The sequence below is a fragment of the Triticum aestivum genome, chromosome 2D, assembly GCF_018294505.1.
Source record: "Triticum aestivum cultivar Chinese Spring chromosome 2D, IWGSC CS RefSeq v2.1, whole genome shotgun sequence".
Classification (NCBI taxonomy): Eukaryota; Viridiplantae; Streptophyta; class Magnoliopsida; order Poales; family Poaceae; genus Triticum; species Triticum aestivum.
The window spans coordinates 99,070,383-99,082,713 of record NC_057799.1 but is presented as its reverse complement, the minus strand read 5'-3'; the positions used below and the strand labels follow the sequence as shown (position 1 = coordinate 99,082,713).

The following is a 12,331-nucleotide window of genomic DNA, read 5'->3' as shown; positions in this document are numbered from 1 at the left end:
AACGCGTTCCCGGCGCCCCCCCAGTGCGCCGGGTTCGGCCTGGATCCGCCGGCGCCAGTTTCGTCCCAAACCGGCGAAAAAAGGCTCCTGGAGGCACGACTAGGCCGATTTTCGGCCGCCGGCGACAAAAAAAAGGCCTAGGGGCCTATTGGGGACGCGGCTGGAGATGCTCTTATGAAAGTGTTATAGACGCGATAAGACAAGGCAACGTATGCACAAGGCAAGATATGTTTCAACACAAAACCAAAAGGAAGTGAGATGTAGATGGCCGAAAAGGCAGTCAACATGTTTGTTACGGGTTCGATTTTTCAGCAAACTAAATATACTTTGACAGTCACATCTCATAATAAAGTACTCCAAATATTTTCGATACAGATGTGATGCAAAAATGGACCAATAATACAAAGTTTGGTAGCAAATAAACAGCAACGGAAATTAAGCTAACACATACGAACAAAAGCACGAGCTTATTCTGATCAGTCTCCGGCTTCAGGAGTCAAGATGAAGTAAGGGTTTGTCTCATCAACCGGTCGCTAGTTGACGAACCGGCACTGCTTTCTGATCTCCCCGTTGGCCTTGGTCTTCACCTCGATGTTGCCCATCTTAACCATTGCGTCCTTGAACTTTCGCTCCCACTTCCCGGGGTTCTTGGCGTTGTGTTCCACAGCCTTGAGTGTCTGCGGCGACAGCAGCGCCGCGTCCTATTTGAATAACACTTTACGGTCGAGTACGTTCTGATAGTACTGTCTGTCCAGGTCACGGGGGGTAACGACATCCTGCACCACAACGGGGTCACCACCACGGCTGCACCTCTGCTGTAGCGAGCTAGCCAGCGCGGGTTCCATGGACGTGGGGTCCGACGGGTCGGCTGGAAGGCGGTCAGCGAAGGACGAACAATGAGAGATTCCAACGGTGTGCGCGCCCGAGAGGGTGACCATGTCGTCGAGGTCGAGCCCCTTGGCTTTGAACATTGCCTCCAGCACCGTGACGTTGGCGAAGGGAGGGGGCAGGTCGCGGAGGGTCTCGTTGGCGAAAGACACACGTCCGTCGTAGCGGCCAGCCGGCATTTTGAAGTCTACCACGCCGTTGCTGAGGAAGAAGGTGGCGTCGCGCCCAGCAAAAGCGACGATGTCAGCGCACGAGACAATCCCACCGCACTCCTTCTCAACCTTCGCCTTTGCGGCGTCGATCACCTCGAAGCCGCGGAGGCTGGGGAAGTTTGGAATGCCAAGCTTCTCCGGCTCCGGGTTGGCCGTCGTCGCGTCTAGGAGAACCGAGGCGTCGCAACCCTAGAACAAAAAGGAGCTCTCGCTCGTTAGGACCTCACAAACACATATATCTTACTATACTGTACGTCGTGACATTTACGTACTGCTGCACACGTATGGGCGTAGCATGAATTTTACTATAAGCTGGCACGTACCCTGACGAAACAGTCGTGGAAGAAGAGGCGGATGAGCCCGGCGCCGATGCCGCGATTGTTGTCTGTGGCGTTCCTTACGGCTTCCTTGACAATTGCCTCCGCATTAGGGCAAGAATAGCTGTAGTAGTCCAGGGTGAGCGCCGGTGCCGTAGGAGGTGTCGGGCTTGGGATGGGCGGCATTGGGTTGGGATAGCCGTAGCTCGCTTGGCATGTGTGCACCACACAACCGAGCAATGCTACCGCAACCAAGGCAGCAAGCTTATCAGCAGTCATGGTTGCAATGAACTCTACAGCTAGATAGAGCCTACAGGCCGGCTTATATCTAGAAAGAGGAGGAAGATGGATGCATGGGTGAAGGGAACTTGGTGTTGTGCAGGCCTATTTATAGCTAGATAGCTTGATCAAAGCTGATGAGCCTGTGTCCTCGACGAGCCAACGACCATGAGATGGATATTATGCATGCATGGAATTTTGATTAATCTTTTGAACATGCATGTTAGGCTGTGGCGTTTAAGTCAAGAGGGAACGTGCATGGCGAGCATAACCTCACTGGTCACAGCTCGCACAGTTGACATTCCGTGCCCATTTCCCCGTTGATGTGGGTGTCGGGTGGCATCAAGTAGTTACGATAGGTTTTGATAATTGTATCGTGTGCCTCATCTAAGGGAAGGATGCAGTTCTGTTCTTTTATTTGGGGACAGAGAGCGAGGGCAATGTCCTGCTTCTCTTGCATGGTTCAGGAAATTGGTTTTCTGGTCGTTGTTGGGTTAAATTTTTTGCCCCCCAATATAGTTACAGATTTATCTCTAGTCTCAACTAGTCTATACAAAAATCAATGAAAATCAGAATTTCACCTTACTCCGAATTCTTTAACCAAGAGACGTCATTTCATGGGAATTTTTTACAGGCGTCTGAAGAATAGCAAACACGAAAAATCAAAACCAATTCCAAGTAAAGACAAGGCACACGGGTACGATCCAGGTATGAGATTCCCAACCCCGACTGGGGGTAACACCCTACTCCTGCTAGTTGTTCTCTCATGTATGAACAATGTGGTTACACCATAGGTGTCTTGTGATCTTGTTGAACCAATTGAGTTTGTCTACAATTTAGGGGTTGTTTGGTTTATGACCAACTTTGTCAAAGGTTGCTACATCAAAGGTTAGGAAAGTTTGACCAACTTAGATGAGTGTTTAGTTCAAGTCACATCTTAGGCAAGCCACACTAGGGCCCCACATGACATACACATAAAAAATATGGCAAGATTCCCTTAGGCTTGCCAACTTGTGCTCTCATTTTGATGAACTAACCTTAGGCAAGTTTGGCAAAAAAATATGTGGCAATGCAAGGCCTAGAATCAAACAGCCCCTTACTCTAGCTTCACCTTATATAGGGATGCCAAAGTAGAGAATACAACGACCGCTTGACCACGTACTAATAATGACATGGTAAAGCTTGTCATTACCAGTGTCTTGATTGTGTCGAAATATAACTAGATTTGATGGTGCCATTGCTAACTCCTATCTTCAATGTCTCATGTCCGGTACAATCGAGTGAACGCCGTGGTGCACTTCGACCAGATGGGCTCGGTGATGCTGGCCCAGTCAAGTGATTCTCTTGATGGAGATTCATGATGTTTGGGCAAGCTGTGTCGTACCTTCATTATGGGCCTACCATAGGGGGACCCTGCTGTCAATAGGCAAAAAGGGGTATTACCTAACCTAGTGTCTTGCTTGCTGATGGCCTACAAATTCATAGGGTTTTTTCGAAAAGGGGTTTGCCCGGGCCTCTGCATCAGAAAGATGCATACGACCATATTATTAATAAGCAAAAGATCCAACAAATATCTCGTAGTCTCAAACAAAAAAGGTTGTGCTCAACACAGAGCACGAAAGCAACAAACTGGACAGCCACAACCGGCAGGCAAATAAAACAGATAGGAAACTAAACACCTATCCTATTACAGGACCGCCATCCAAAACCGGTTGAATATAGCCCGAGCTACCGTCTCCCATCGGATAGATCCAGTAACCAAATGCTCCCTGGCCTCCGTCAGAGTGAGTAGCGACCACATACGGATGAGTGCAGTGGCCCTTAAGATAACCTGCAAGAAATGAATATTTGTTGTTCTGTTAAAAACCAAATCGTTTCTGCAATTCCAAATTGCCCATAGTAAAGCACATACTCCTACACGGATATGTCTCGCTGTTACTACGTCAATTCCATCTAACCATGTCCCAAATAACGTGTTGATGGAATACGGAGGAGATATATTAAAGGCTATGTGGACCGACCTCCACAAAATCTTTGCCAAAGGGCAATCGAGAAAGAGGTGTCTGATTGACTCATCACTATCACAAAAACTACATCTTTTAGAACCTACCCAATTGCGTTTCGCCAAATTGTCTTTAGTTAAGATGACCTGTTTGTGGACAAACCACATAAACACTTTGATTTTTAAAGGCACTTTGACTTTCCAAACATGTTTCGAACTAGGCATAATGCTAGTGTTGATAATATCCAAATACATGGATTTAACCGAAAACTCCCCATTCTTAGCTAGTTTCCAGCGTAACTGATCTGGCTGTTGAGAGAGTTGGACCTCCATCAATCTTCTCACAAGATGGAGCCAAGCTTCCCAACGGTGTCCCACTAGCGTCCTCCTGAATTGAATATTAATAGGATTTGACTGTAATACTGTTGCAACGTAAGCGTCTCTTCGCTGAACAATACTATAGAGAGAAGGATACTGGATTGCTAGGGGCGTCTCCCCTAGCCATGTATCCTCCCAGAATCTTGTGGAAGTACCATTGCCAACTACAAATTTTGTCCTATTGAAAAAGGCTGCTTTTACTCGCATGAGTCCCTTCCAAAACGGCGAATCAGTCGGTCTTACCGTCACCTGGGACAAAGTTTTGGACTGGAGGTACTTATTACAAAAAATCTGTGCCCAAGTGGCATCCGTCTCTACAGATAACTTATACAGCCACTTGCTGAGAAGACATCTGTTCTTCACCTCTAAATTTTCAATGCCTAGACCCCCTTGGTCTTTCGGCCTACAAATGATATCCCTCTTAGCAAGTCTGTATTTTCTTTTTAATTCGTCGCTCTGCCAGAAGAAACGCGATCGATAGAAATCTAGCATTTTTCGTACCCCAACTGGTACTTCGAAAAAGGACAATAAAACATAGGCATACTTGTGAGAACCGAATTACTCAAAATCAATCGTCCTCTGTATGACATAACCTTGCCCTTCCAGCAACTCAGTTTTTTCTCAAATCGACCTTCAATGCTCTTCCACTCTTTGTTAGAAAGCTTGCGATGTTGGATTGGTATACCCAAATACGTGAAAGGTAAAGATCCCAATTCGCACCCGAACAATTCTTTGTAAGCATGTTGTTCTTCTTTAGCTCTTCCAAAGCAGAACAATTCACTTTTGTGGAAGTTAATCTTCAACCCCGATAATTGTTCGAACAAGCATACAACTAACTTCATGTAGCGACCAGACCTCAGACAGTCTGATCTCTGTGCATCAGTGTCATCCCTGGATCGGTATGCTGACACGCACAGTACTTGAAGGATTTATAATAGAGTAGCAATCACACACTTATTACAACGAATGTCTCAAAAGAGAACTTATTACAATAAATACGGCTTAAGGCCATCTAATACGATAACAGCGGAAGGCTTGGAAGATAAAGTGAGTCCATCAACTCCAACGGCATCACTGAGTGAAAGACCACGACCTAAGGCTCCTTACTCGTCGTCTGAAAAGTCTGCAACATGATACGTTGCAGCCCGAAAACGGGTCAGCACATGGAATATGCTGGCAAGGCAACACAAAAGAGTAATGAACAGAATAAAGCTATCACTACATGCATATATGGCTGGTGGAGGCTGTATGGTTAATATGTTTTGCGGAAAGCCAATTTTTCCCTACTGCAAAGGAATATATTTTATTTAACTACAAAGTTTGTTGAAAAACATTGAGAATGGTAAACCCCATCTCAATCCCAATTAAAAGTAATTAATAACCCAATCAAATTTATATTAAGAGTGATGAGATCCACATGATAATCAAGAACTAGATACTCAAGATGTCCATAACCGGGGACACGGCTAACCATGATTAGTTTGTACACTCTGCAGAGGTTTGTGCACTTTTCCCCACAAGACTCGATCTCCTCCGTTTGATTTCTCGCACTACATAATGTTTGAGAAACGGATGACCGAGACACAGTCTTTCCGAAGAGGTCCCCTTAACCGATAGATAGGCCTGTACACCTACAATCCCCTACATCTGCTAGCCCATCATGGAAAGGTTTCCCACAACTTACTCAACTATGCCAGAGCCCATAATGGCATGTGGCTGCACACGGAAGTTTCCAGCATGAATAATCTTATGATCCCTTTGAGCCTGGGTGGCAGTCCATAGGAGAATCACACGGTACCCCGGGATTTCCAAAAATACACACAACACTGGGTTCCCCAGGTGCCTCAATCCACCCAGATGTGTATTAAAGTTGCCACCTTAAGTTAACCATTAATTAACAATTCTCACATCTATCATGAATGCGCTCAAACCCAAATCCACGTCTACGAGCATAGCATAGCAATATAAGTACCATAGAAGTAACTCCCAAAGGTTTGATAATAAACAGGTGAATAGGTACTACCTCAACTACTTCCCAAACCCACAATTTAATCAGGTCCTAACAATGCAATTGTTTGAGGATTGATCTAATGCAATAAAACTGGGTAGTAAGGAGGTATGATCAAACTGTTACTTGCCTTGCTGATGATCCGTGAAACCTAGAGACTCGTAGTAGCACGCTTCGCACTCCGGGTACTCTATCACAAACAAACAAGCATACAATAAGCAATCAAGCAAGGGCACGGGTAAAACTCAAATAAGAGATCTAACCAGAAAGTTCAACTTAAGAACTCTGGTTTGCAAAAATAATCAAATCAAACAAAGCAACGAAACTCAAACTACGAAAGAAACAAGCTTCGTTTACTAATCTGGACTAAAGTCAAATTTTACAGTAGCAAAAACTTGTTTAAGTTGATTAAACAGAAAGAGGGCTTCGAGACGAAACTCTAGGCGCTTGAATCGCCTGATTCCGATAAACGAGCGAAAACATAAACTAAAACGAAAATCGGATCAGAAATCGCGATCGAAAATAATCGCGGAAAATCTGAGAAAAAGAAAAACTGACGAACAGACTAACAAATGAACGTTCGCTGTCTGCGGCTAAACGGTGAAAACCGTTCGTTAAAACGAACGAACGAACGGGCGTTCGCTAAATAACTAAACCGAAAAAACGATCTAAAATAAATAAATAAACGCATCTAGGGTTTCGGAAAAAACAATCGGTTTTCTAGCAAAAACTGAGGTGGCGGCGGCGGCGCATCGGGCCGCCGGTGGCGGGGCGGCGGCGGGGCGGCACGGCGCGGCGGCGGCGACGGCGCGCGGCGCAGGCGGCGGCGGGGCTGCGCGGCGGCTTGGGTTTGGCGGGGTCGGGCTGGTGGGTTGCGGCCTCGGCCTCGCGGCTTATAAAGCCTCCCCCGGGCGGATACGGCCCAAAGTCGGTTTCCTTTTTTTAAATTATTCCACGCAGAAAAACGAATAAAAGAAATAGTAAACGGACTCCAAAAATCTGAAATAAATTTTCCCCATCCTCTAAAAATCTACCGGACAAGGTGAACATTTATTTGGGACTCTAATGCAATTTGAAAAACGCATATTTTTCCTAATTCAAATAAAATAGTGATAAAACTCCGAATAAAATTCTTATTTGATTTTAATATTAAATCTCCAATATTTCTTTATTTTGAGGAAGTCATTTTATCCTCTCTCTCTTTTATTTTTATAAAAGAAATATTTGAAGAGAAAATAATTAAAATCAAACGATCCTCTTTTCAAAATTTGAGAAAAACTCAAATATGAAAATAACGAAATTCCCAACTCTCTCCGTGGGTCCTTGAGTTGCGTAGAATTTCTAGGATCAAGCCAAAATGCAATAAAATATGATATGCAATGATGATGTAATGCATAACATTCCAAAATGAAAATTTGGGATGTTACAAACCTACCCCCCTTAAGATGAATCTCGCCCTCGAGATTCGGGTTGGCTAGAAAATAGGTGAGGGTGATCCTTCCGTAGGTCTTCCTCTCGTTCCCAGGTGGCTTCATCCTCGGTATGGTGGCTCCATTGTACTTTGCAAAACTTAATAACCTTACTGCGAGTAACTCGGCTGGCAAACTCGAGAATCTTGATTGGCTTCTCCTCGTAGGTCAAATCTCTATCCAACTGTATCGCCCCAGTGGCACTGTATCTCTCAGAGGAATATCAGACATCTCTGCGTGGCACTTCTTCAACTGAGAAATGTGGAACACATCGTGAACTCCTGACAATCCTTCGGGCAATTCCAATTTGTAAGCAACTTCTCCCATACGTTCCAAAACTTTGTATGGTCCCACAAAACGTGGTGCTAACTTTCCCTTAACTCCAAAACACTTCACTCCTCGAAGTGGTGATACACGAAGATACATCTGTCTCCGACTTCGTAAACTGTCTCCTTGTGTTTACAATCCGCATAGCTCTTCTGTCTGGATTGGGCTACCTTGAGTCTATCGTGAATCAGCTTAACCTTCTCTTCAGACTCTTTAATCAAATCTGGTCCAAACAACTGTCGGTCTCCAACTTCATCCCACAACAACGGTGTTCTGCACCTCCTTCCGTACAATGCTTCGAAAGGGGCCATCTTCAAACTGGCTTGATAGCAGTTGTTGTAAGAGAACTCTGCATAAGGCAAATTGTCGTCCCAACTAGATCCATAGTCTAGCGCACAAGCTCTCAACATGTCCTCCAGAATCTGATTGACTCTCTCAGTCTGTCCATCCGTCTGCGGGTGAAAAGCTGTACTAAACTCTAGCCTGGTTCCCAAAGTTTCGTGCAACTGATTCCAAAACTTTGAGGTAAACTGGGTTCCTCTATCTAATACAATGGTCCTCGAAACTCCATGCAAACATACGATCCTGGTCATGTATATCTTTGCCAATTTAGCACTGGTGTAAGTGGTCTTCACTGGGATGAAATGAGCTACTTTCGTCAAACGATCGACTACAACCCATATCGAGTCATAGCCTGAACGAGTCCTGGGTAATCCCGTGATAAAATCCATGACTAGCTTATCCCACTTCCATTCGGGTATCGGCAATGGCTGTAGCAATCCTGCTGGCTTCTGATGCTCTGCCTTCACTCTCTGACATACATCACAAACTGCTACATACTCCACAATATCCTTCTTCATTCCGGTCCACCAGAAACTATCCTTCAAATCCAGATACATCTTGGTATTTCCTGGGTGAATCGAATATGGCGAATCATGGGCCTCCTGCAGAATTAGCTTCCTGATCTCCTGATCATTTGGCACATATACGCGGTCCTCAAACCATAAGGTATCGTGCTCATCCTCACGAAATCCTTTAGCCTTTCCTTTGCTCATCCTTTCCTTTATCTCGGCTATCTCCTTGTCCGTCTTCTGAGCTTCTCTGATCTTATCCATCAAAGTAGATTGAATCTCCAAAGCTGCTACATAACCTCTCGGAACTATCTCCAAACATAGGTCACGAAGGTCTTCTGCTAACTCCTTGGGTAACACTCCGGTCATGAGTGTATTGACATGACTCTTGCGGCTCAACGCATCGGCTACTACGTTAGCCTTTCCGGGATGATAATGCAATTTCATATCATAATCCTTAATGAGTTCCAACCATCTCCTTTGCCTGAGATTCAACTCCTTCTGCGTGAAGATATACTTCAAACTCTTGTGATCCGTGTATACCTCACAATGGTTTCCGATGAGAAAATGTCTCCAAGTCTTCAACACATGCACTACGGCTGCTAACTCCAAATCATGGGTAGCATAATTTAACTCATGGGGTTTAAGCTGTCGTGAGGCATATGAAACAACTCTCCCTTCCTGCATAAGCACGGCTCCAAATCCTCGACGAGAAGCGTCGCAATATACTTTATAATCCTTGCATTGATCTGGCAGAATCAACACTGGTGATGTAACCAAGCGTTTCTTTAACTCTTGAAAACTGGCCTCACATTCCTCAGTCCATTTGAACTTGGTGTCCTTCTTTAACAACTCCGTCATAGGCTTTGCAATCATCGAGAAATTCTCAATGAACCTCCGGTAGTATCATGCGAGTCCAAGAAAACTCCGAATCTCTCCAACTGACGTGGGTGCTTCCCAATTTGTCACCGTGACAACTTTGGTGGGGTCTACCGCTATTCCTTCCCCGAATATAACATGTCCAAGGAATCCAACTTCCTTCAACCAAAACTCACACTTGCTGAACTTGGCATATAGCTGATGTTCTCTCAGCTTCCCAAGTACTAAACGCAAATGGTCTTTATGTTCCTCTTCATTCTTCGAGTAGACCAGAATACCATCAATGAACACCACGACGAACTTATCCAAAAACTCCATAAACACCTTGTTCATCATGTTCATAAAATAGGCAGGTGTGTTAGTCAGGCCGAATGACATAACGGTATAATCATATAGCCTGTACCTCATGGTAAAAGCTGTCTTAGGTATATCCTGCTCTCGAATCTTCAGCTGGTGGTACCCTGATCGCAGATCGATCTTGGAAAATACCTTAGCTCCTTGCAGCTGGTCAAACAAATCATTGATCATCGGCAGTGGGTACTTGTTCTTAATCGTTACTTCATTCAATCCTCGATAATCAACAACCATCCTTGATACGTCTCCATCGTATCTACTTTTCCAAACACTTTTGCCCTTGTTTTGGACTCTAACTTGCATGATTTGAATGGAACTAACCCGGACTGACGCTGTTTTCAGCAGAATTGCCATGGTGTTATTTATGTGCAGAAACAAAAGTTCTCGGAATGACCTGAAACTTCACGGAACGTCTATTTGGAAATAATAAAAAATCCTTGCAAAAGATGAAGACCAGGGGGCCCACACCCTGTCCACGAGGGTGGAGGGCGCGCCCCCTGCCTCGTGGGCCCCCTGAAGCTCCACCGACCTCAACTCCAACTCCATATATGCAGTTTCGGGGAAAAAATCAGAGAGAAGGATTCATCGCGTTTTACGATACGGAGCCACCGCCAAGCCCTAAAACCTCTCGGGAGGGCTGATCTGGAGTACGTTCGGGGCTCCGGAGAGGGGGATTCGTCGGCATCGTCATCATCAATCATCCTCCATCACCAATTTCATGATGCTCACCGCCGTGCATGAGTAATTCCATCGTAGGCTTGCTGGACGGTGATGGGTTGGATGAGTTGGATGAGATCTATCATGTAATCAAGTTAGTTTTCTTAGGGTTTGATCCCTAGTATCCACTATGTTCTGAGATTGATGTTGCTATGACTTTGCTATGCTTAATGCTTGTCACTAGGGCCCGAGTGCCATGATTTCAGATCTAAACCTATTATGTTTTCATAAATATATGTGAGTTCTTGATCCTATCTTGCAAGTCTATAGTCACCTACTATGTGTTATGATCCGGCAACCCCGAAGTGACAATAATCGGGACCACTCCCGGTGATGACCATAGTTTGAGGAGTTCATGTATTCACTATGTGCTAATGCTTTGTTCCGGTACTCTATTAAAAGGAGGCCTTAATATCCCTTAGTCTCCATTAGGACCCCGCTGCCACGGGAGGGTAGGACAAAAGATGTCATGCAAGTTCTTTTCCATAAGCACGTATGACTATTCGGAATACATGCCTACATTACATTGATGAATTGGAGCTAGTTCTGTGTCACCCTATGTTATGATTGTTACATGATGAACCGCATCCGGCATAATTCTCCATCACCGATCCAATGCCTACGAGCTTTTCACATATTGTTCTTCGCTTATTTACTTTCCCGTTGCTACTGTTACAATCACTACAAAACACCAAAAATATTACTTTTGCTACCGTTACCTTTGTTACCGTTACCACTACTATCATACTACTTTGCTACTAAATACTTTGCTGCAGATACTAAGTTATCCAGGTGTGGTTGAATTGACAACTCAACTGCTAATACTTGAGAATATTCTTTGGCTCCCCTTGTGTCGAATCAATAAATGTGGGTTGAATACTCTACCCTCGAAAACTGTTGCGATCTCCTATACTTGTGGGTTATCAAGACTATTTTCTAGCGCCATTGCCGGGGAGCATAGCTCTATTCTTTGAGTCACTTGGGATTTATATCTGCTGGTCACTATGAAGAACTTGAAAGACGCTAAGACAACAATTTATCCCTCAACCACGAGGGGAGGTGAGGAACTGCCATCTAGCTCTGCACTTGATTCACCTTCTGTTTTGAGTAAGCTTGCGACACCTAAACCTGCTTCTGCTATTCGTTCTGATATGTCGCATGTTATTGATGATGCCACTTCTGCTATGCATGATACTTATGATGAAACTACTTCTATGCTTGATACTACTGTGCCACTTAGTAAATTTCTTGATGAATAAATTGCTAGGGCTAGAGAGAAAGAAATTATTGAAACTGATTATGTTGATGAAAGTGATGATGAAGACTTGCCTGTTATTCCTGAGGGTTATGTTTTTGAAAAAGAAGCTGCTTTAGCTATTTTAGCTTGCAAAGATAGATATGAGCTCAAGAGGTTATTAGCTAAATGGAATCAGCAATCTCTTAATGCTAGAATGAAATCTGACCCTGCTTTTGCTACTTCACCTATCTATGTTACTGATAAGGATTAAGAATTCTCTGTTGATCCTGATATAATTACTTTAGTTGAGTCTGACCCTTTCCATGGCTATGAATCTGAAACTGTTGTGGCACATCTTACTAAATTAAATGATATAGCCACCCTATTCACTAATGATGAGAGAACTCGACACC

The 12,331-nt window shown here is 44.4% G+C and overlaps 1 protein-coding gene across 1 annotated transcript; it reads right to left on the bottom strand.

The window, feature by feature from the left end:
* Positions 1-326: 326 nt before the first annotated feature.
* Positions 327-1,760, bottom strand: LOC123048922 (peroxidase 2). The gene is made up of 2 exons (XM_044471936.1): positions 1,424-1,760; positions 327-1,289 (listed from the first exon to the last, which is right to left on the bottom strand). Exons 1-2 carry the CDS (start codon positions 1,694-1,696, stop codon positions 702-704), a joined length of 861 nt encoding a protein of 286 aa, XP_044327871.1. The 5' UTR covers positions 1,697-1,760; the 3' UTR covers positions 327-701.
* Between the last annotated feature and the right edge of the window lie 10,571 nt (positions 1,761-12,331).